A 26,209-nucleotide genomic window follows, 5' to 3' on the forward strand; every position below is an offset into this window, starting at 1 on the left:
CCTTGATCTAAAAGGAGCCTTAATTTGTGCTTTGAAGTATTGTGAAGGTAACTTACTCAGGGGCAGGGAGTTAGCATTACAGTCACTTCGGAATTTTCCTATTTGGAAATCTTTTCTACTTAGAATATCTACCTATTGATCCTGTAACCAATTCGATCTGAAAGACTTCCTCCCTTTCTTTTCTCTAGGATTGCTTTTATTTTCTCTAGACTCCCCCAGCCCCTTGCCCTGATTTCCACCACGGTCCTCTGTAATAATGTCTTCTGCTTGTTAAGTAGCACGGCTCACCCGGGTCTGGAATTGATCATCCCTTTTAAAGCACACCCATGCCAGAGAACTTCGGCAGGAAGATGCCAGCCCGTTGCACGGGTACGGGAAAGGCCGTCGCAGTGGGGAGTGGGGATGAAATGTTCTGGATACTGCATACTTTACCAGTTATGTCGTGCTGTTTGAATGACTCGCTGTAGATCTGATACTGATTCGGACAGTGCTTCTTCAACCACTTGCAGACATCCTGCTGAGTCCACAGAGCCACCGGTTTGGACAGCTTCACCGTAGCTGACTGCAAATAAAGAAAGCAAAGAAGGTCGGTGACTGGCAACCCCATGCCCAGAAAGGCACTATTATGAGAAGCCCTAGAGTGTGGTAAGGGAAACAGGCTGGATCCCTCAGAGGTAAATATCTGGCTGTTGTCTTCCTAACCTCTGCAGACCTTCTCCAAAGCCCCGAAAACCAGAAAGAAAAGCTCCAGGTGGAGAAGCCCATGAAAAGGACTCTGTCCTCCAGTTACCATCTCTACTGGGAGAAACCTCCAGGGAGCTGTGTTTTCTGAGGGATGCTCTAACAACAACAAGGCAATGGGGTTGCTGAGCAATGAACCAGATTTTAGAGGGGGAAATAGCTACTCCTGATCGGCCTTCCTCTGTATTCCAAGAAAGTGTCCATCGTTTTTCCTCTGATATCTTCAGAGCCTACTGGTCCTGGCGGACACTAATAAGTATTTTTAAAATGAATGTGACAGGATTCAGATACTGCATACTAAAAAGTGCAAGTCAGCCTGGGAGCGCTGGACTGAGGGCGGTTCTGTAAAGCGTGGGAACATTAGTTATGCCGCAGTGGGGAGGCCAGAGGTCAATCCCACCAGCATGCGGGGAATGGTCATAAGATAATGGGGGCAGTTAAACCTTCTGTGGAAGCCAGCGAGCCAAGGCCCTTTATCGCTCACTGGTCTTTCAAGGAGGTGTGTATAAAGCCAGTCTTAACAGGGGCACGAGGACCCACCCAGCCGTTGACAGATGGCAGGTTGCAAATACATTTGTTCGTTGGAAACAGTCAACTGTGCTGCTGGGTGCGGGTCTCCCTCATGCATCCCAGGAACTTGGTTGAACCTAGCTAGATACAAGCTTAGCTATGCATGGCTTTTACCATTCGGGTGTCAGTGTTTGCCAACAACAACGTAGGACTATACTGTTGATTGTTCTTTAAAGGATGTTGGGAGTCACACAGCATGGCTGTAAATATCCCCCACCTTCTCACTAGGGCACGCTTGCTTTCGCTTCCCTTTCAGCCTTTCCCATTAAGTCAAGGGGAGAGCCTCAGTTCTGTGTGAGTGTGATTTATCCTCTTTCTAACTCCTGCTAGCTTGTTTTTCGGACAAAGACAGAAGTCCCTTCAGCATCAGCTCCTTCAAAAGACAGCAGTCTATTTAGGGTCTAGTAACTTGTTTTAATTTTATTATATTTGAAGTTGCTTTTATTTTAAGGCAAATAAATGATGGCAAAAAATATTATTTTCAGAAATACTATCTAGTTTCCCTTTAAAACAAACGAGTAAAAAAACCCAGTAGGTCAATGTTAAGAAAAATACTGTAAATCAAGGAAACAATCATGCAGATAATAAGATAATAGTCAAAATAATGGAAGTGACACACAGGAGATTCAAGTTTGGAAAGCATAGTGCTCAGATGTTGTTTTTCATTACTATGTTTTCAGTGGTGTGATTCTTTGTGCCATCATTCAGAAAATAATCACAAACAATAATACTTAGATCACTTTTTACTTCGTGCTGTGGTAACTTTTCTCTTCCAGCCTTATGAAATATGATATATTACATATATGTGCATATACACACACACATATATGTGCATGTATCTGTATCTGCTTTTCCTGGGCTGGGACTGGCCTTCCCCCACTGGCTTTTGGGGTTGGTGCTTCTCCCCCCGACTGGAGCTCTGCAGAGTCCAAGACGGTCCTGACCAGTGCAGCGCCGCACAATCGGGGCCAGTATCTGTGTGACCCTGCGGCTGGGTGACATAAAAGATGCGGTGTCTGCCGGGCTCACCCTCTCTGGCGCTCGGCTTTGGAATGCAGCCACCATACTGTGAGGGGGCCCAGGCCACCCGAAAACACCATGTGCAGGAGCGTGGGCCAATCGCTGAGCGACAATCTCAGCTTACAGCAACCACCAGCCCCAAACCCCAGACAGATGTGCACACGCTCCAGATGATCCCAGCCACCAGCCTCCGCGTCCTCCCGCCGAGGCCCCCAGACACCAGGGTTCAGAGACCAGCTGTTCCTGCTGAGCCCTGAGTGAATTCCTGACCCACATAATCCGTGAGCATCGTGCACGGTTGTCTTCCACCACCAAGTTTTGGGTTATTTGTTTTGCAGCCCTAGTAACTGGAACACTAAGTTATTTGCTCAGCAAAGGCAGAACTGTTGTAACTGCTCTCCAGAGTGCCTGGCACTTAATAGCTGCTCTGTACAGCCACAGCGAATAAGTGAATGAATTAACGAAATGAAACCCTCCTCACTGAGTCTGCGCCCACAGACCTACTTCCTCTTTAGTGTGCAGCGAATTTCAGGTCCAGCCCTCCACACACCTGTGCTGCGCTCACCTGGCTCCTAATCAAACGTGGCCTCTTCCTTCGACCCTGCCTCTCCGAGTCAGATGTCTCCCCTCGGCTTTCCTGGTTTGGGCGAGAGACGAGGACCTCTGGCAGGGGTGGTACCAATGAGTGAACGTTTTGCTGTTTAGTCTTTCCCTTTCTTGTCCGTCCTCACCGCCTTTCCTCTGAATGATTAGGAAACTAGAATTTTGGCCCCTTTTAGCTGGAAATGAACTTACCACCACATTCACAAGACAGCACCTCTGAGTCTGGCTCTTTCCTGCTCTAAACATTGCCTTCAGATTAGCTGAATGAGTGCATAGCGGACACATCATCACCCCGAAAGCCTCTGCAAGTTCCCTGCAAGTAAAGCTAATCACGGCTCTTGAAAACTCCTATAAACCAGTCACAGAAGGCTGTAAATTAGGAGGGGAAAGGCAAGAGGATAAAACTGCTTACACATCAATATACTAAACTTCCCAGAGGGTCGTTCTTTAACCTGTGCATTTCCTAAGACAGACAGCACTCTCAGCCCCAGCACCGGCCCATTCACCTGGAGACCCAGATGGAGATGAACTTGAACATGACCAGTCATCTCCGAACTCAACCGCACCCGCCCGTCGTGTATGCTTTTGTTATAAATATTCCTGTTATCGTAAATCCAGGTGGTCTGAGGCTAGCACTTAAAAAGCCGATTTGTTTTTCCTTCAGAATAGGTACGCTTGCTAAGCAGTCATTTGGTAATCGCTTGCTGGGACAGCAAAAAATACAGAGCTTTGGGCATAGATTTGTTTAAGGCTGTATGAACATGCCTCCATGTATCCTGGTATAGCAAACAGAATGGGAGGGGGAACAATTTCTACCATGAATAAGGCCTATTCATTCGTCCTTAATCGATGACAATACAAGTCTTGGCCCCATGAATCAGCTGACTTTTTGCCTTAGCTTTATTATGAGATTGGTATCAGTTTGCTCCACGTTAAGAGCCAGGGTGACTCCAGCTGCCCCAGGCTGCTGCTGCTTTCTGGATTCTCAGAGGGGGTGCACTTTCCTTTGCTCTGCCTGAGTTTCTCTTTGCAGCACCTTCCACCGCCGGCTCAGGACTTCTCCATCTATTGTGATGCCCCATGCCCCAAAAGCAACCAGGTTTGGGCAGTGAATGTCATAACCTGACTCCCTTAAAGACCTCGCCCTTTATTTCCCTGTGCAGTTCAAAACAACGAGCATCTGTTCAACCCACACCCATCTATGTATCACACCGTCCCACTGGGCAGCGGGGAGTTGCAGGATCTCAGCGCAGTCATTTGAACCGCCCTCCTTTCTCTGGCCGCCCAGCCCTCCCGCCTCTGTTGACACCCAATACATGAGTATTTTCTCTGAGATGCTGTATTATTTTTCCCAAAATGTGAGCTTAAACCAAAATAATAATAGTTTTAAAATAAAGAGACAACATTCCATACTCATTAGAAACAGTAAACTAATCAAAGAAAATTCCTGCCCGGAGGCAAAGGTTAAAACACACTCGGCCCCAGTTCTTCCCTCCATGCTCGGGCTGCTACAGTACCCACAGCTCTGGAGATGATGTTGGTGGCTTTTGCTGCCCTGAGAGAGGCTGGAGGCACTTGGTTATTCTAACCTCTGTGCTTACGGACACCAAGTAGGGCTGCAGGTGCCGCCTTTCTGAGTCGTCCCTGGGCCTTCTCTGGATAGGCTGAAAGTGCCTTTGCTTTCTGTTTCATAATGAAGACTTCCCTTTATGCAAAAGACAAGTCTTTGAAGGGAAATTGGTTTGCAAATGGCCTTTTTATTTTTTTTTTTGCAAATGATTCTATTTCAGACAATAACTTCAGCTATGCTTTCTAGTAATTTCTGATTTGTATTTAACTGGAAAAAAAACACTTAACTTTCAAGTTCTTTATGGTAAACTTGAAGCTTTTCTGCTAATAAGATAGTCATGCTTTCAGGAAGTTTGTGCCCTGACTGGTGTGGCTCAGTGAGTTAAACATTGTCCTGAAAGGCCGCTGGTTCTATTCCCAATTAGTGCACATGCCTGGGTTGCAGGCCAGGTCCCAGGTTGGGGGGCAATCGATCAATGTTTCTCTTGCCATCTATGTTTCTCTCCCTCTCTTTCTCCCTCCGTTCCCCTCTCTCCAACAATAAATAAAATCTTTTAAAAAATGAAGTTTGTTATTGAAAGAATATATACAAAACACTTTTAAAGGTACATCTTATTGTGTAATCCAATTATCCCTTATCTGCTTTGCAATATAAATTCCCCTTTAATTTACTGAGTTTTGATTTAAAGAGAACACTGCAACTTTAAGCTCCTGATGGCTGTACAAACTCTTTACTGGGTGAGCTTACACGAGGCCCATCGAGTTGACTGTGAAAAAGCAGAGAAAACATAGAGTGTTTATACCCACCAGGAGGACAAAGGGAGCTTTATGGCCAAATATCAGAGAGCAGCAAACATATTTGCAGCGTCTCATTTATAAACAAGATTTGCAAGCTCCAGCATTGCTTTTTCCTTTCCTGACCATCTCGCAATGCTTCTTCTTTAGTTCCCAATGTACCATTTAATTGGCTTTCATTGTGCCATCGCGCTCTGGATTGAAAAAAGAAAGGGGGAGGGAGCAGAGCATACACACAACTCATCAAAGTCTATTTGTAGCAGTGTTTGATGGACTATCATGAATGTATTAAGGAGTGTGTGTAAACAACTTTACTTGAATAAAGACAGTATAATGACTATTTTTTTTCTTTTCTCTTTTTTTTTTTTGTGCGGGGGAGGGCTTGGAGGGAAGGAGAACAATGATCCAGATTCAAGACTCTTCCTGAAAATTTGCAGTATTGGAAAATGCATCCTGTGAAATAGGCCACTCTAATGCTATGGAGCTCTGGTGGTTTCAAACAGTCTCTGATATCGAAGACAAAATCAGACTTCCATCATCTTCCTCACTGATTCTCCAGTCCTGTCTTTGGAGCGACAGAACCTTCACCATCCACTGCTCCGACTTGCGCCGCACACAGCGTATCAGCGCTCTCCATCGGGTCTCGTGCCTTTTTTCCAAGCCATGGTATATGCTAATGAGCCCCCAATTACATCTCCGGCCCAGTCTTCTCTCCAAACTACTGACTCATACATACAGCTGATGACTTGTGACATTTGCACATCTAGTAAACGTTTCACACTCAACATGTCCAAAACTGACCTCCTATTCCCCAAACTGCCTTCCTCTCGCCAGAAGCTCACAGCCTCCTCTCTTTTTTGTGCATTCCACATCTCATCTACGGGACAGTCTGGGGTGTGGGGGTCTCGAAGGGTATGTTCACACTCCGCTCGCTTTTCATCACTAACGTTGCTACAGTCCTGATCAGAAAGAAACACTGGCATGCTGTGCCCAGGTTACTTCATCCAAGCACCTAACATGCCTGAGGCCATTCTGTTTTTACCTTGCCCTTATTTTAAATCTTTAAAATAGTTTACACAGCCTCGAGCAACCTGGCTTCCCAGTATCTGGTGTCAGCTTCAGCTGCTCTTTCCCTAACACGTGCCGCTCCCACTGCTCCTTGCCCTTGCTCACGAATGCCAGCTGTGCCTTCTTGTTTTGCCTGGAATGCTCTTCTCGCAGATATGTATGTGGCTAATTCTCTCACTTCCTTCAGACCTATACTCAAATATTACCCTGACCTCCCTATTTAACAAATGCCGCCCTCCTCCTCTGGAGCTTCTAGTACTTACTGTCTTGCTCCGTTGTCTCTACCTCCACAGCAAGTATCATCTAATGTACGACACAGCTCACTTACTTTGTCTGTTCTTTATTATCTGTCTCTTCCCATGTCCTTGCACCCTCTGCAAAGGCAGGGATCTTTCTTATGTTGTGCAGAATCCCAAATTTTAGGACAGTGCCTGGCGCATAGCTGGCACTCGATAATTATTCGGCGAATGAATGAAAGGACTGTCTGGTTGGTCATGTATCACAGCTCCTCCCTCCTTGAGTGTCAGAAAACAGGTTCAAGTCCCAGCTGTGTTCTTGACATTCCCAGGTTGGGAATAAAACAGCCTTTCCTCTGATTAGATTTCTCTTATGCTGAGCCAAAAAAGCAGAGTCATTCTAGGGCTACAATTCTTAGCAAGATAGCTCACAATTTCTGAGCCTCTTTTTACATGGACACAGTAGTGACGTAATGAAAAAGGGTTGGCATTTGGAAGCACGTGGACCTGACCTAAAGGCCAGCTGTGGCATTCACCTCGGGCCAGTAACTGGACCTGTCTACACATGGTCCTCAGTACACTGGATACAATGCCTATCTTGTCCTTTGTGGAAGGATTAGAAATGGTTTACCTAAAGCACTTTAAAAGTGCTTGCCACATACTCTGTGTTCACATCTCTTTTTTTCTTTTTAAGACTTTTTACTTTTTAAAGATTTTATTTATTTATTTTTAAAGAGAGGGGAAGAGAGGGAGAAAGAGGGAGAGAAACACCAATATGTGGTTGCCTCTCACATGCCCCCTACTGGGGACCTGGCCCACAACCCAGTCATGTGCCCTGACTGGGAATCGAATCTGTGACCCTTTGGTTCACAGGCCAGCACTCAATCCACTGAGCCACACCAGCCAGGGCTGTGTTCACCTCTCTTGAATGGCACAAATATGCTCTCTGGCTGGTCCCCCAAGCCTGATCTGAGGAAGCGATAGTGCGGCACACTTAGGCTGTTTTGCAGGCATTGTGAGATGGTGTTAGGTATAGAGTGCTAAGACCCAAAGAGAACAACTGAAAAGGAAGACACCAGTGGAAAAAGTGAGCAGAACAACAAGAAACAAGTGAGAAAATAGAGAAGCAGGGAAGAAAAGAAAGATGGAAAGACAAAGATACCACATTAGGAGAGGCAGCGAGATGCTCATCCTTGCCCAGACCGGCCTTACTGCACCAGGCAAATATCCCCGCGTGTCTTCCAGTGACAGGCCACGCCAGCGGTTCCCCTCTGGCTCAGAGCCCACTCCTCCCTGTCTGCAGGGACCACCACTGGCAAAGTATCCTGATCCCAAGTCAGACGTTCATCCCACATTCCCCAGGCTCCTGATGGAGCTATTTATAAAGGAGCGCCATCCAGATGTACAGATGCGACTGCTCACAAGCTGTGAAGTGAACACCTGCATGTAATGCTGGTAAGATCTGCCGCTTCCCAAATGCATGCTGCTGGGTGTCGGGGTTTCTAAGAATAAAGCCTCAGAGAGGGAACACAGAGACGTGCAGAGGCAGCGAACAGGGAACACGCTGTCTCTGGCATCCCAGATGGCTCTGGGTACCAAGGCCTGCTCTTCCCATCAGCCCAGATTGTTGCACCTGTCAAGAGAAATATGGAGGGGGAGGATCACACTGCATTCCGTGTCTGCACTGTCGCAGTACAGCAGAAAACCCGCCACTCGTCTGCCCAGATGAGAACACTACTCGGGAGGTGCCGTGCGCGCAAAGTGCGAAGCTGCACATGCGCAGTGAGCACGTACCTTATGGGCAAACCCCTGGGCGGGTGCTGAGTGAATGAAAGCATGACAAAAGCACAACTGGAAACAAATAGGAATCATAAAAACGGCTATTGATCATCATCATCATTTCACATCTCTACAACAATTCCTTTGGAATAATAATGGGCTAGATCAATACCAAAGATGTTCTCAGCGTAAAAGGACCCTCTGCAATATGACCCGAGATCTGTCAGTCACAGGGTGGCATCTGTTTCTCTGTTGCTTGGGTCTGGGGGTGGGGGAGAGGGAAGGGGAGCCCTGTGGCCTGCTCTGAGCAAAGGAAGGTGGAGGTGATTTCTCAAGAGGTCTTTGTGCTTGTGTATTCCTTCTTGCTCCTCTGAAACTACCATGAGAACACACCTGGGAGAGCCTGAGCAAATGAGGCTTGGACACATGGCACACAAGGTCAGAAATGCCATTCCAGACATCCATACATAATCCCAGACATCCATATGTAATTTCAGATATCCACACATAATTCCAAACATCCACACATAATCCCAACATACATACATAATCCCAGACATCCACATGTAATCCCAGATGTCCGCATGTAATTCCAAACATCCATATATAATCCTGGACATCCATAGGTAATCTCAAACATCCATACATTATCCTGAACATCCACACATAATCCCAGACATCCACACATAATTCCAGACATCTACACATAATCCCAGACATCCACACATAATCCCAGACATCCATACATAATCCTGGACATCCATACATAATCTCAGACATCCACACATAATTCCCAACATCCATATATAATCCTGGACATCCACAGCTAATCTCAGACATCCACACATAATTCCAGACATACATAATTTGTTAGATACAATTTTGTAACACAACACATGGAAAGAATTGTTCTAAATACAATACTTCATATAAATCACCTCTAATCTTCCCAACAAGCTACAACATGATTATTTCTTCCAGTTTGCACAGAAACTGGCTTAGAGTGGTGAAGTAACTCATCCAAGGTCACACTGCTAGTGAGTTCAAACTTCATGCTTACTTCATGCTATCCCTCTGGCTTGATGGACACAGGGAGAAAAGACATGTGAGCTATTTCACTGAGCACTCCAATGCTAGCATTCTATTTTTAACAAATAATTCTTTTTTTTAAAAAGGTTTTTTATTTATTTTTAGAGAGGGAAGGGAAAGAGAGAGAGAGAGAGAGAGAGAGAAAGAGAGTGAGAGAGAGAGAGAGAGAGAGAGAGAAACATCAATGTGCAGTTGCTGGGGGCTGTGGCCTGCAACCCAGGCATGTGCCCTGACTGGGAAGAATTCTTTCTTAATTGAATCAATTAAGATAAATCCCATCCAAACCACCCTGCCTCTGGCCTGACCCGGGTACGCCAGGCATGGAGCTCATCTGACCCGGGTCCGGCGCTCTTTCCACTCTCCTGTCATGGAAGGGTGCATGTGTTCTGCTCGGTACAACGGGACAGTGCTACTCTCTGCCGTTCGATGGCATCTCCAGCAAAATGTGAACAAAAACACCCCTGCCCACCTTGCAAAGTTTCTGTGAAGATCCAATGAAACAACGGAAAACCTGAGTGTTCCTATAATGTGACAGGAAAGAGAAGGCGGACGGGTCCCAGGGAAGCTGGGGTCACCGTGCTGCGGGCACTCAGGAGAAAACCGAGGCACTAGGAAAATGTTGCTGCGATTGTATGTAGCCGGGGCAGGGTGGCGGCTCTGGGTTTGGAGAGCCTAAACGTTCTAGAATCTGTGAGGGCAGGGGTCTGTTTATGCAAAACTCCCAACACCAGTGTTCTGGGGCTTTAAAAGGGAAGCCTACGTGAAAAGTAGGTACTGCCCAGCTCTGTGACTTCTCCGTGGTCACTTTGTGCACATGTTCAATACAGCCGAACGACAAGGTAATTCAGTGGGGGCTGCTGCAGACTAAATGTTCACCTTCTCCCGAACGAAGCACAGAGGTTGACACTGGAACCCCCACTGTGACTGCCTGTGGAGACAGGACCTTTGTGGAAGCAGTTAAGGTTAAGTGAGGTTGTAAGGTGGGACCTTGGCCCAACGGGGTTAGTGTTCTTGGATAAGGACAGACTTCAGAGAGCCCTTTGTCCCTGTCCCTCCCCGCCAGGTGAGGACACGGGAAGAAAGAGGCTTTCTGCAAACAAGGAGCTCCCACCAGGATCCAACTGTGCTGGGGCACCCTGCCTGACCTTGGACTTCCAGCCTCCAAAGCGATGGAAAAATAAATGTCTGTTGCTTAACCCCTACAGTTGAAGGTGTTTTGTTTTGGCTAACACAGGGGCAAACTCTAGTTCGATAAATGGTAGAGCTGGCCAAACAATCTGACGATCCAGGACTGAGACAGCTGTGAAAATCTCACCACACACGGACAGTCGGGAAGAGGATGAAACGGAGGTGAGGTGAATGCTGAGACGACCAAAAACGCCCCGTACTTTTCTTATATATTTCCATGTCAAATACTGGCTTTTACACAATTAAAGAAAATTGTGCTCACTGGACAAAATTACCTTCATTTTTATAAACTATTTTTCCGGAATCCATGTCTATGCATGGGTCTTCACAGCCACAACCCCCTCTAAAGAGAAAATCTGCTTTTGACAACTTAAGTAATTTCTATGCTTCTATAACCTTCCTGGTTATTTTTAATCTTCTATAGTTAGCAAATAAAGTACACACATGATTTAAAAGTGTTATACGAAAGGAATCGCAGTGAAAAACACCAGTGTCTTTTCCCATTTCTTCGCACTGGAAACTATGATTATTTTATAAGTAAAACATGCACGGTCTGGTCCAACTCAAATATCTCCCCCGTCAGGGGCAACCCCTTAGTCGTGTCTCTCTTCAGTGTCTTGAATTCATCAGACCGGGAGAATCATCTGTGGACTCCGTGATGAGAATGCTCCGGAATGAGCGTGCATACACCAGTTCCCTCCTCCCTTCTCCTTGGTCTGCTCTTGGTAGCGTTAATTTTAATTCTTAGTTGGTTATTTGCCATGTGATTTATTTTTTTCAGTATTATTTTGTACTGGCTCTAGGTATACAGCACAGATCATATGTTTTATAAAGTTCCCCCCGTATGTGAGCACCCACCTTCCACGGCGCACAGGTGCCACAGCACTGCTGAGGATGTTCCCTCCGCTGCGCTTCACGCCCGTGACCACCCTGTAACCCCCAGTCCGTCCTTCTCAACCCCTCCAGCTCTTCCCCCAGCCTCCCCACGCCCTCCCATCCGGCCCCCACTAGTGCGCTCTCTGTGTCTATGAGTCTGTTCCAATTTTGTTTATTTTGTTATTTAGATTCCACGTCAAATCATATGGTATTTGTCTTTTCTGACTGACTGACTTCACTTAGCACAGTACCCTCTTCAGGGGGGTCCAAACTTGTGGTGTCTCTGGGCCACACTAGAAGAAGAAGAGTTATCTTGGGCCACACATTAAATGCATTGTGACATGTAATCACACAAAAAAATCTCATAATGTTTTAAGTAAATTTACCATTTTGTGTCTGGCCGCATTGATAGCCCTGCTGGGCTGCATGTGGCCTGTGGGCCTCAGTTTGGACACCCCTGCTAGGTCCACGCACACTGTAGCAAATGGTAAGATTTCATCCTTTTTCATGGCTGAGCAATGTGTCATTGTACATACGTACCACCACTCTTTGATCCACTTGTGTATCTGATGGGCACTTGGCTTGCTTCTATATCTTCACTATTGTAACTAATGCTGCAATGAACACACGGGTGCATACATTCTTTCTAATTAGTGTAATGGGTTTCTTCAAATATATTTCTAGAAGTGGAATCACTGGGTCATAAGCCACATCTATTTTTAATTTTTTGATGAACCTCCATCCTGTTTCCCTGGTGGCTGCACGAGTCCGCATTCCCACCAACAGTGCACGAGGTTTCCTTTTCTCCACACCCTCGCCAACATGCGTTGACTTCTCAATGAAAGCCATTCTGACCATGGTGAGACGTATCTCATCGTGGTTTAGTGTGCATGTCTCTGACAATAGTGACACTGAGCACCTTTTCATGTGACTATTGGCCACCTGTGTGTCCTCCTTGCAGAAGTGTTTGTACAGGTTCTCCCATGTTTTATTTTTACAACCTTAAATAATACTAATATTACACATTACATCTGTATGATCTTCCAAATAACCACTCTTTGTTTTCTCTACACATGTTTATTTGCTTTTTATGTTTTTTATACTTTTTCCTCTCCTTCCAAGTCCCATCTTCTGTTACCCACAGTATCGTTTTAATATGGTCGAAGTTAATAGCATATATTTTCTGTTCTACACCCTCTACCTTCTTTGCTATATTATGACTGAATTGTTTCAAAGTTTAAAAATCAATAAGTTGCATTTACCTTATAATGACCGTGTAAAAACCATTCAAACACTGAGCCAATTAGCCTGGTTTGGATTATTTTTTCTTGTACTACATTCTCAGAAGCCCATTGCCACATGTGCTGAGAATTTCAAAGAAGGTTCCCAACTCGAAAATCAAATAGATTTTCTTTTCCTCTATGTCAGCAGTTGCTTCAGCCCAGGCCACAACTCGGTGTTCCTTTCCTGTGTATCGCCCGTGTCTCTCCTCAATGGGCGGGGCCAGTGAACTGTGGCCCCTGGGCCAAATCAAGTCCACGGCCTTTTTTTTTTTATGGGCCACACAGTAAATAATACTGGGGTTTACATTTTTAATGGTTAAAAAAACTAGAAGAAATATTTTAGGAAGTGTAAAAATTATGCACAACTCAAAATTCCATGTTTACAAAGCTTGGCTGGCAGCCGGCCATGCCTGTTTGCATGCGTGTTACACAGCCTGAGTGAAGGGTTATGGCAGAGACCGACTGGCTGGTGAAACTGAAACTGTTTACCATCTATCCCTTTTCAGAAAAGGTTTGCCAGCCCCTGCCCAACACGGTGAAAGAGTTTTCTCAATTTCACCTACCAAATCATCTACTACATCTTAAAATTTATCTCAAAACTTGCATTTTAATTTCGGTGGGCAGTCTTTTTCTCTGATGTGTTCCTTTTTCAAAGCATCCAGAACTTTTTTTTTATTTTAAAGGGAAGGATTTTTTAATGAATGCAGTTAGGTTTTTTAAATTTCTTTGAGGAAACTGACGTTTTTCAAAGGAGGGTTGTTATTTTGAAAACATTCTCTTTGCTCACATTGGACTTTATCTGCAAATGTCCTGCAGATATCTGGTTTACATCTTTGTCTCTTAATTTTTTAAAAATTCAGGCAATGGAGGCCAGCCCTTGATTTCTGTGCATTTGCATGGGGCTTGCTGCCTGAGTGGCCTGCTGCTCAGAACGTCCCCGAAATGCCACAATGGAGATGACGTCACTCTGGAGTGCGACTCTCTGCACAATATGCTCCAATTCTTCCCAGTCACTTAACAAAAAAGAGAACAACACTTTTCAGAGACAGACATTTCTCTTTTGCCTTTCTCGGCCCGAGGCGTACAGAACAGACTTTGGACGACAAGACTTTGGACAACAGACTTTGGACATCCCTTTCCTTACTGCTTGTCTGTGTCCTGTTCTTCGCTCCGGGTCCCAAGTCTGGAGCCCCCAGCATTTTACAGCCCACGTCGCTGACCCCCTCCCGTCCACTCTAATGGCCGTTGCCACCTACGCTTCTATTCCCTCAGTTGGATCTTCACGTGGAGCTCACTGAGGAGGGCAAGCAGACAGCTGCGCTCAGTTGGTCGTCAGTACGCGCCATCTCCACACCTGCTTGCCTTCACAACGTGTTGTTGGGGTGTATTTTATCCAGATGAATGGACAGATGTCCATATGCACATGCACACATACTTGTATCCCACTGAAAAGCGAGTAACCTAACCATCCCCCTATTAGCAGACATACACTTACATTGTTCACAGTTTTTTGCCACTACGTATTTTGAAAACCCTCCCCCTCCCCGCCCCATTTCCACCTCCGGTGCTGTCCCAGGTCTCTGCGCTCTTCACACCTGTAACAAATCACCTGGGGTCTGTTTCAGCACCTTGCTGCCCCTCCTGGAAGGTTTCCCTCCCCGCTTTGCCACTGAAATTGCTCTTGTCATGGCCCCTGAGGCATGCAGGTCGCTAATTCCGACAGCACTTTTCCCACATCACACCTTCCTTCCCGCAGCCTCTCAGGAGCCACGGGTGCAACGGGACAGCCTTTGTTCTGGGAACACTCCCTTCTCCTGGCTGCTGTGCATCTTGCTCTGACGGTTCTCTGTCTCGCTAGTCACTTCCCTTCTTCTTTTTCTCCTTCTCCTCCTTTTGCCTGATTCTCTTCCTCTAAACGTTTCAGGATTTGGCCCTGGGACCCCTTTTACTCTGTCTCTCCTCTCTCCTGTAGCCATTTCAAGGCCCATTGGCTTTAAGTATCGCCAATAAGTCAATGCTGCTCGGGTTTACCCTCTCCCTCCATCTCTCCGGGACTCTCACAAGCTGCCCACCAGGGGTGTCACATAGGTGTCCAAGAGGACTTTCAAATGTACCATGCCCCAAACAGACCCGTGGCCTCCCTCACAGCTGCTCTCCCGGCAGCGTCTCCACCTCTTGGTGGCAGGTACTGTGCAAAGTCACAGTCACCGTCCTTCCATCCCTCCTCCCTCCGTCACCCGACTCCTCACACACACATACACACAGTGCATGCCAGGCCTGTCGGACCTGCGCGGGGAATGTGTTCAGCATCCCTATGCTTACCTCCGCCATTAGTCTTTCCAACCCAGTTCGGAAGGCAAGCTAGACTCAGGCAACAGTCCCCTTCTTGGTTTCCCAGCATCCGCACTCGCCACCTATGCTCTATCCTCCATTGCTCAAGCAGAGTAAACTTGTAAATGTGTAAATATGATTGTGTGCAGTCAACTCAGAAGCCCATCAACGGCATTCTCCACTTCTGGTACAATGTTTCTGAGCTCTGCCATTTTTTTTTGTTCTTAAAATTCTCAGCCATCCACTCACCTTGCCCGTCTAGAGCTGCACGTTGTCTACTTTATACCTTAAAGCTCTTACCACACCCATCGCAATTGTTTTAAACTCCTGGTTGGATCATTCTAATATCCCTGCCATCTGTGAGTGTGGTTCTGATGCTTTTTAGTCTCTAGAAGCTGGTTTTTACTGGGAGTTTCTATCTCAGAGTTCCTCTCTCAGTTGCCCACGCTGAGCCTTCAGTAATTCATCAGTTACAGGTCAGGTTTTCCCACCTGGGCTGATTCCCAGGGAGGTTTCTGTCCTGGTGAGTCCCCATACACACCTGTTTATTTCTCCAATTTGGGGGTCAGCAGTTTGCTCTGTGACCTCACTTCTCTTACAGATCCGAGTTACTGACTTTTCAGCTTTTCCCATATTGTTAGGATGGCGTGGCAACTTCCAAGCTTCTTACCTGCTGGACCAGGGACCAGAAGTCCTCCTTGTGTCTTGTCCCAATCTGACAGTAGAGCGAGGTTTTGGGATAAGACAAAAAGAAGCAGTGAAGCAACCTACAGAGCCCAAGAGCAGTACTATACATCTGATTGGAAAATAGGAGGGTTCGGGCCCGTCTGATTCATTCATTCATTCATTCATTCATTCATTCATGCACATGTATTTACTGGCTACTTGTTCAAAGCCTAGTGTCATATTAGGGGTGGGATACTGAGCACCGAATACACAGCAGAGGTTTTTCTTCATAGTACCTTTGATATTCACAAGGACAAGTCTGATAGGCCAAGAGATCTAAATAAGAAAGCCTGACATTGTGAACAGCCATTCAGCCCGACTCTGCTCCAAGGACCTGGGTCTGCATCTTGGCATTTCCATTTACTCGCTATTGACTTGTAAGCAGGTAACTTAATTCCTCTACACCTCTGCTTCACTGTAGAAGAAAGACTGACAACAGATTTACCTCACAGGTTTGCTATGGTGACTTGATGAGAAAATAAATGCAAAACATCACTGAGTTCCTGGTACTAAGGATAATTAATGATCATTCATAAACAGTTGTCTTTTATATGATTTTTATTTTATTATTACTTGTAAGACTGCTGTAGGTGCTACTCCCGCTACTGTTACTACTTACCATTATTGAAGAATTTAGGGTCAGGTACAAATCAGGTTTAAGACATGTTTCTAGATACATTTGTTGACAGCTATACAATAAACCATCGTATTTATTTCCCAGTGGCATAATTTCCCTTGGCCTAAAGAAAGGCCAATGCAAAGGATTTGATGGTTCCTTCCAGAAAACAACACAAAAAGGCAAGAAACATGGCATCATGTCCCAGTCACTCCTTAGATCTAGGCATGAAGCTGGCACCTACTTTTCATAAGAGAAATCACATAATCCTCTCTGGCCACACATATCCAATGAAACATGAATCCCAGCTCCCAATCAGCACACACACACTTTGGCCAAGGGAAGCATTTTCACTTTCTCCGCCTTTCTTCCGACCTGTCTTATCTTTTTGGTCTGCGTGGCTGACTGGCCTTCTCCTGGGAGGATCGTTTGGGGACATAAACAGGAATCTGGACTCTCACTGAGCAACACTGGCTTGGCTTGTGAATCTTATTCGTGACCATGAAATCTGGGATCCTGTGTGAGTGCTTAACAAGTCCGAAGCAAGAGAAACTTTGCCGCCCAACAAGCATCGTCCAGCGCCCGCAGGAATGGATAACGGCAGCAAGAAATACACCGCAAATGGAGTTGGTGTGCTTGACTAGAGTTGCATTTCCCTGCAAATCATCATCAAAAATCCTGTTTTGTGGCTTCACTTTTTCCTCTCTTCTGTTTATTCCCTTCTAATGAGCTCCCCTTTTTAATTTTTTATTCCACGTCCATTTTTCCTTAAAATTATACAGGTTGTTGGATTTAAAAACCTTCACTCTCTGCCCTTACATATACATTATTTTTCGTTCCTATTCTGGGGCCGTAGTCCCACTCTTTTAGCCATTTGGCATTCTGAGCAGGTGCAGAAGGCTGCTGGAGGTTCAGAGGGTTCTTCTGCATTTCTTGACGCCTTTTGATTTGAAAACACGTTGCCTTCATAATAAAAGTATCTTGGTTGCACATTTGGCGTACAGGCCGGAGAGAATTGAGGGCAGGACGTTTTCCTGATCCTCAGAGAAAAGCCCAAGAAAGGATCACAAACTAATTTTCCACTGATTCTCTATTTCTCTATTACATTATTTTCTCTACCTTTTATACATCAGTGAAGCCCTTCAGAGTCATTTGGGATTATTGATTATGAAGCAGCAAAAATCTCTCATGCTGCAAGCAGGGTGGCTCCAGCCTCTCTCTCAGCTGCCCCTTCCATCATATTATTTCTACTCACCAAACCTATTTCGTTCCCTAATACTTTTGAGAGCCAAACTGGTTTTCGAGTTACTATTACTGATTGAGCAGTGACCATATAAAAAGTTTGAAATCTGTCGATTTCACGTGTCCCACACTTAATGTTATGCTGTTGGCCCCACTGTTCAAAGCAAACAGTGCAGTCTCCAGCTAGATAAATGTGTGTGTGCGTGTGTGTGTGTTCAGCTCATGGCGCTGGTTGTGACAATAATAACATAGGGCTCTTTCAAAAAGTCTGCTACGCAGTAAAGGTGTCAAAGAATAATTCATAATCTATCGCATGAGTGTTGCTGTTGCTATTGTCAAAGCTGTCGGATTCCATGGTTAACATACTCGGGAGCAGCTGTGTGTTATTTTTTTATCTTCTACTTTAAACAAATCAACTGCCCATCCAGATGACAAAGGACTGGGCAGCAGGGCAGCAGTGAAAGAAGAGAACATACATAATATCAAATTCGATAAAAACCACTTAAAACAAGCAAACAATTATTAATGACCATGGGTGACTATTTGATAGCGTCAGGTGTGCACACAAAGGTTTTTAAATCCACAGAATAAGTGGCCCCTGCTAACTCCTCAGGCTTTGAAAAAAAAACTTAAATATGATGAAATTTTAATATCGCGCAGAAGGCAAATGGTTCGATAGATTCTTCTATAGAATAATGAGAAGATTCATTCAGGTGTGAAATACTTAATCAAGTACCCATTGCAGGCAAGGCACTTTAAGATGCACTGGTGAGAAAAAGTAAAGAGACCCTGTTTGCAATGACTTCTGCTCTGGCGGGAGACACAGGCATTAGTGAGTCGACAGCCAAACGGTGACACAGGCTACCAGGACCACAACGCTGGGTCTGGAGAGAGCCTGGGGCCAGGACCAAGGGGAGGGCCACTGCGAGAAGACGCCACCTCGGGTTTATCTCCTATCCCGACTGGTCACGAAAAGAAAAGCTCAGACGAGTTAGAGGTATTTGAAAAACTTAACATACAGACACCTCAGCGTGAGAACATGAAAATTAAAACTGTGTTATGCAACACTAATTTTATTGAAAAGCTTCAATTTTCAACAGAAAAGTGTTTTTCAATAATAAGATGGCTTCCAATCTGCTCTGAATTCTCATGCTATTACTCCCATTACATTTTCCTCTGTGAATTAGTACGGTTTACATCATCCTATAACCACAGAATTACATGGCCCGATAAGCACACGTAGCATTGTACTGTGAGATGGGCCAGGTATAAAAACACACATTCACAATCAACCTAAATGGTAATGGGAAAAAATACAATTAAAAAATGGAAAATGAAAAAAAAAGCAAAGAAAAAAACCCAATCAACAACTCAGGATTAAGTGGAAGAAAATGCATTTAGTCAATTCATTTGGTCAGCACTTAGTAAGCACTTACTATATGCCAAGCACTGTGCCGTCTCCAGGGGACACAAAAATGAAAACTGAGAGCTTGAGGCCAAGGGTTTCAAGAGAGACAGAAGGACAGAGAAAGAGAATCAGGTAAGGGCAGTAGACAGCAGGAGTGTGCACTCGAGAGAAAGAGAGCCAGAGAACAGAGAAAGAGAATTGGGTAAGGGCAGTAGATAGCAGGAGTGTGCACGCGAGAGAAAGAGAGACAGAAGGACACAGAAAGAAAATCAGGTAAGGGCAGTAGGCGGCAGCAGTGCGAGAGAGAGAGAGAGGTGCAGTGGGTGGCTCCAGCCCCCACGGCGGGCAGCCCGCCTGCTGCCCGTGCCAGTGAAGGTGACATGGAGCCAGTGAGGAGGCAGAGCCAACACTGGCATTTCTAGGACAGAGGCACAGGAGGGTATTCGTGTGACGAGAAGAAGAAACCGGAAGGCTGAGAGCGTTGGACGATTCTGAGAAAGGAACACCACTGATGAAGAAGTGTGCAGGAGGATGGGGAAGGGCTGGGGCAGACGAGGGCTGATGGAGCCACGAGCAGGGATGCGGTTTTGTTCCCACGTGCAGTGGGGACACCCGTGTGCACACACTCTGCCTTCTCCGGGCTGGGCGCTGGTGAAGCGAGAGTGAAAGAGCCGTCTCACTAGTCCCACCTGGAAACCTGATGAGATGAATACTTAGCTTCCCAGCTTCATCGCTCATCATCTCCCCAGATCTACTTCTCCGGCCACATGAACGCCTGCCCCTTCTCATGCTTCCGTGCCCTCACACGTGAGGTTTTATCTTGCGAGGGTGTCCTTCCCACCTTCTTAACCTGCAGAATTCCTGCGCGCCTTTCAAGACCCAAAGCAAATACAACCTCGCCTGGAGGATCCCCCAACCCTCCCTGCCTTGTTCTTGGCAACACTCTCTGACGAGAGTCCCTCGCCCAGGGAAGCTTCATTTCCTGCCCCACTGTCCGCTCCCACGCTGTGCATCACTCACAGCCCCGGCACACGTCTACCGCGCAGTAGGGACTGGCGATATAAATGTTTGCTTCTGTATATTCCGTCATCCCGGCAGTCATTTAACAAAGCCTCCGACACCCGAGACAGAAGACATGGTACTATGATGCTCTCATTAATTTTTAAAAATTGTTCATGGTGACCCTTCAACGATTCTCACTGTAAGCAATTCCAACCATACAGACACAGAAAGAGCCACACGCTCTTTTCCTACTATTTTCTCAGTTCCACTCTTCTCTGTGTTGCCGGAGGTTCAGCCTCGCACACATGCCTTTCCTGTGTATTTTACACATGCATTGTATATATTCGGAATAGGAATATACAGTTTACTAGCAGCCTGGCCCACCCCGACACATGGGACAGTACCCTATGCCTTGCTTTTCAACTTCTTTACTCAACGACGGATTTCAGAGATCATTTCCACCCTGACACATACAGATTGGCCTCATTGTTTTCAAATGCTGCGTCGTGTTCACCAGCAAACAGAGACAGGCGAAGGAACACCGGGGCTGAGTTTGCACCCAGATACACGTAAGCACTGAGCAGCCCAACAAGGCCTGGTGGGAGCGGCGCCCACTCCTAGACTGGCTTTGCCTTTCTGAAGTGCGAGTCGATGTTCTCTAGAAGTTGACAAGGTGCAGCCCACATCAAGGTCCCTGTGCTGCGGAGACACAGACACGCGCGGACAAGAGGGGACAGAGCCATGCGCACCGCTCGGGAATTTGTCAGCGTGGCACACCAGGGACATCTAAAATGTCTATTGTTTTAATTTAAAAATTACAGTGAGTTTCATACATTGTGAACTACCTGGGTTTTATCCTGTCTTGGGTATGTGGCATTAAATGAATTTACCTTTACTCCAGTCCCATGTCTGCCACTTTCTAAGGCTGCTTTATAAAATCCCTCAGTTCTAATTTTCAAGTATTGCACCTCAGGTATACGGGCATGTCTGATGATTGGATTCCTTTAGAGACGGTAATTACTTCCATGGCCTTGTCTTGCTTCCCTTCCTATACGAAGAGGAAAACATGGTTGTCCTGGTCAACTTGTACAAGGCCCTCCTCCATTCCAACACCAAGCCTGAACCTGGCCAGACAAAGGCATTGCCTTTGTTATTAATAATAGGGCACGTGTTGAGTGTTAACCACAGTGAGGGACAGTGGAGGGGATGGTGATGAGGCACAAAGACCCCCACCCAGTGTCACACCCATCAGATACTCTGAGCATGGCAACCAGAGATCAGGAAGGAAGAAGGAAGCAGAATGTCCGTGCATCTGTCTGTCCACCTATCCATCGTCCATCTGCTGGCCGGCCAGACCTATGCAGTGCAAGATGGAGCGAACGGAGCCCTGAACGAGGAAAGAAAGGCAAGAAAGAAACCAAACCTGACACCAGGGCTGAAAGTAAGGACAGTGAGAAATGAGGACAATTGACAAAATCAAAAGCAGAGGGCAGACACCACTGGGAAAGACAAAAGACAACCATCGGTTACACCCAGAGGCCAGGATAAAAGGTTAAATCCTACAAAAAAAAAAAAATCAAGAGTGGAGGGAAGTGCTGAGTCCACACAGAATCTTGACCGGGTACAAGGAGTGTGTGGCTCCTGTCCAGACCAGGAAACTGGAACTTCACAGATGGTGGGGTGAGACGAGAGCCTGGAGCCTAGACAGGCTCATGGAGGCGAGGCGGCGCAGCTGCCAGGTGCACGGTGAGACACAGCGGCTCGGGCAGGCGATCATGGACTCGGACGTCTAGAACAAAGGTCAAGCTGTACCCAGGAACCTCAGGGAACAACGGCACAAGCAAGCCAGCCTCATGGGGGAGGGCAAGCAGATGGTGAGTGGGCAGGAGAAACCAGGGCTCCCACTGTTTGGCGAAGGCTCAGAGAAAGAACATGGACATAGGTGTGTAGGCCAGGCACCAGGACAGGGCTTCCCAGTCTCGCGGGAACTGGAGGATGAATGGGAGAATCCCACCGAGGGGAACAGAAAGGCCACCCTACCTATGACCAGGGCTGGGTTACACTACGGGGCTGCATCACTGCCACAAAGGTCAAGACCTGACTCCCGGGGATGGTTCCTCAAACTCCCTCTGGTTACCTGACCACTCATCACCCCACGCCCTGGCCTGGGACGGACCCTTATGTGTGGTCACGTGGCTTCAGCTGCGGGCATCGGAAGGCCTCCGGGGCAGGGGGCCAAGCAAGTCATCATACTCCATTCCTGGGTCTGGCAGGAGAGGGAGGGAAAAGTGTGGTTTTGGCAACACTGCTGAAATTATAAGGCCTCAATTAGATTATTGGATCAACCTCTGACTAGCAATGAGTGTCCTTGCAGAGGTCGTTTAATCTCTCGGTGACACTGTGAATTTCCACGTCTAAAAGACTGAAAATAATATTTCAGAGGCAGCTTACAGAAGAAACCCTAAACAGGAACAGGGCTGCTAAAAGGATTAGGAAATCAGCTGATTCCTTCATTACATAACGCCCTTCACCCTCTGGCCTTGCAGGGACAACAAAGGAGACCTGGGAGACGTCCCCTCAGATGACCCGTGCAAACAAATGCACTGGCTTTGTGTTTATGCTAGGTGAAGGGGTTCCCTGTGTTGAACCCAAACTGGCTGTGTTGTAAGTAGTATAATGAAATTGCACCGTTGACCTTGAAGAAACCTGCAAACGAGAAGCAGCAGGGGCAAAGAGACTCTATTTCCCAAAGTGGCCCAGAAGTTGGATCAGAATCAGCACAGGTAACACTTGGGAGAAAAGATGACTTCAGAAAAAGGGGTAGTCGAGGCTGACAACAGTCAGAACCCGGGAAAGAATCAGATGAATTAGAGAGCTGTTTATGTCTGGGGAAGTGGTGTTAGTGCGGATTCTGGCCCATGGAGCATTGACAGTTGAGCTAAGAATAAAAAGGCTTCTCCCAAAAGTTTCCAAAGGCACGTGAAGAAGGAACAGAGTCATCTCTGTAACAAACAGTACTTAAAAGGCAATCATTGTATTTCAAAGGGAATAATTAATTTTTTTTTTTACTAGGGCAAAACAATTATATATAAACAGGATGTGAGGTACGCATTCTTGACTGCCTTGGTTGTCTCCTTCTTTTATTTTTATTGTTGATACTATTGTGGATGTCCCCATTCCCCCCCCACCCCCACTCTTTGCCCCTCCTCCCAGCCTCCACACCCCCTTCCCTCTGGCCATCACCCCACTGTTGTCTGTGCCTATAGGCTATGCATGGCCTTGGTCCTGGGATGACCAACGTCCCTGTTTGCATGAGACCCAAGAGGTTCTTAGAAACTGGGATTTTCAGCTTTAGAGCCTGAGACCGTCCCGGGGAAACTATCCCTTGGCAGGTTCCTGGGACTCAAGACTGTCAGTGCTGAGTCTGCAACAAGCTGGTGACCCCGTGGACACCCCTCATTTTCTAAGGCACACCTACTTTATAAAAGAGGTTTCATGGACCACCTAGTGGTGACCACATGGAAACCAGCAGATCTGAGGAGGAAATGAAGATGTTCTCAATCTCACATCTCAAGTGTTCAACACGAATGATGAGAAACCAGCCAACACTCCATTGCACAGCTTGGAGTTAATACCTACTGCAGTGTTTCTATGGCGGAACTCTCGGTATAGGATTGAAAACAGTCACAGTTCGGGCACTGGCAGTGTGCAGAGAGAACACGGAGTTTCAACACAGGCCTGGAGGCTTGGAGAGCAAGGGCGGTCTTGGACCAGGGCAGCCAGCTGGGTCTAGGCCACAGAATCAGAAACCAGGAAGTCGTGTGGCCCTCCCTAACACTTACTGAGTATTTAGATCAGGACATTCACAAAGATTATATAATTTAATCAGGACTCTATGAAATAAATCTAATGATTTTATATCTGAGAAAGCAAAAGCTGTAGTATGGGTTTTATTGACTCTTGTATTTCCTCCATGTCTAGCCTGTAGTAGACACAGAAATCTCACAAAATTATTAACCACAAAAGAATTCAGTGTGGGAATTTCAAAGAGCAACTGAATAAAAATCTTTGGCTTGTTCAGATATTCTGCAAAATGGCTGCCATCATTTAAGCAGGGCCGTAACTGGCCATGCTTTACAAATTACTCAAAATAAGGATAACAGGAATGGAGAGGACTCAGATTAATATTATCAACCCAACAGTCCAGTAAAGGAAAACCGCAAGTTATGTGTCCTGGCTGGCAGTAATAGGGAGAGAGAGAATGAGGGAAAATGGAGTTGTGGGTGTTAGGAAGGGAGACTAAACCGAAAATTAGATTCTCTGCCCACAAATTTTGACAAAACCTAAAGGAAATTAATCAAGCGCTTTCCACTTGGCGTTGCTGATCCCAGAAGGGCGCTGACTCCACTTGACACAAGCAAATAAAGATGGTAACAGCTGACATGCGATTCTCGCCTCACTTAATTGGATTGCTTCACATACACACCGTTTTCGGTGATCAGTGGTTCCTGGTAGAGATCACAAGAGAAGACACCAGGCCATTGGGAACAGAAAATGACAGGACCGCATTTTCTGGAGCCGTCTGATCAGAGGCAATCGGACAACCATCAGATGCTTCTGTCTATACTTCCCTGTTCACACGGCTACCCCTGGGGCCCTTGGAACCTTATCGTCAGTTGTAGCCCATGGGCCAGATCCTAAGGTCAGGCTGCCTGGGTTCGGGTCACTACTTGATAGCTGGATGACCCAGAGCATATGACCCTAACACGCCCCTGCCTCCTTACCTGTGAAGTGGGAATACCTGTACCTACCTCATAAAGAGGGCTGCTGAGAGATTAAGAGGCATGATCCACATAGAGTGCCTGGAGTAATAATGTCTCCTACATGGAAAACTGATGTGAATAATTGTTATTTTTATTAGTGTTTTTTTCTTAATGATGTCCCAAATGCTGGGCCTCCCTCTGCTTTCCAGTTAGAATCTCTGACCTGGGCTCAGTGAGAAAGTGGTGGGGACGTCTTGTGCGCGCCCTTCCAGAAAAGCACGTGGCTGTGGTGGTCCTTGCCGCAGTGCAGACTCAGTAAGAAGTAGGTAATATCAAGCCACCTAGACCGTAGCCACTGACCTCACAGGCGTGTTGGCCATCCACTCCAGGACAGCCTTGGGTCCAGCAGCTCCTCACCAGCTTGGAGGCTGGCATAGGCCAAACGTGCCAGCTGGCAAGGATCTGCTGGAATCCTGCCTTGTCAGTTACGGCCTGAGACAAAAACGCAGGGTAGGTGGCTCTCAATCGAGTATGATGATGTCAGCCTGTCTACGACCCAGGGTGGCTCCTTAGATGACACAGTCAGATCACCAAGACACTGTTCCTATTCAAGTGCCCAGAAGTCCTTGAGGAGATCAGGAAAGCTGTGGCTTCCGGAGCCCTCCCAGTGCAGAAGGACGGGGCCAGCATGGCACCATTCCGCAGGTCACTGTACCTGCTCGGTTGGACATCGGGGCCCACTACAAGCCACAACCTCTTCCTCCTTTAGTAATGCCATCCCCGTGAACCAGTCCTTTCTCTGTCAATAGTACAAATGTGGAAACCAGTGAACAGTAACACATAGCCCAGCAGCCTAGCATAGGAAGCGTGCACTGACACACACCGACCCCCTCCTCGCCCTGCGAGGCCTGACTCGTGACAACAGGAACTCGATGTAGGTGGTGGGCACAGAGCTGCAGTGAGCAGACCAACACGTGTATCATCGTGATCTTTGGTAGAGCTGCCAGGTGGTCACAGGAACTAGCAAGGAGGGTTGGGTTTTAGCCAACTGTCTCTGAAAACCAACCCCACCTTCACATGCTCGCAAAACCCTACCCTCATTGGCAGCACCGTCCTCCTTAAAAACGCCCAGGTGTCTCTCAGCTACCCTGCCATCATTTCTCGTAGTTCAGAAATGCCTTCGGAAAACCACGTGTTGCAAAGGGAGATTCCAGTGAGGCCCTTGGTGCTTCCCGGGGCTTTGCTGATAGGAAACAAAAGTCTGTTTCTACTGTGAAAGCTTTCACTGGGTTGAGAGCTGGTTT

General features: G+C 46.6%; 1 protein-coding gene across 2 annotated transcripts in view; it reads right to left on the bottom strand.

Annotated features, from left to right (window-relative positions):
- SAMD12 (sterile alpha motif domain containing 12) overlaps positions 1-26,209 on the bottom strand; it is a 337,368-nt gene that overhangs the window by 196,528 nt on the left and 114,631 nt on the right. For both annotated transcript variants that reach the window (XM_045860778.1, XM_045860779.1), the window contains exon 3: positions 433-562. In XM_045860778.1, coding sequence (XP_045716734.1) covers positions 433-562 — 130 coding nt within the window. The remainder of the gene's footprint in view (positions 1-432; positions 563-26,209) is intronic.

Source organism: Phyllostomus hastatus, unplaced genomic scaffold (genome assembly GCF_019186645.2).
Source record: "Phyllostomus hastatus isolate PE091 unplaced genomic scaffold, TTU_PhHast_1.1 phas_scaffold_21, whole genome shotgun sequence".
Lineage (NCBI taxonomy): Eukaryota > Metazoa > Chordata > Mammalia > Chiroptera > Phyllostomidae > Phyllostomus > Phyllostomus hastatus.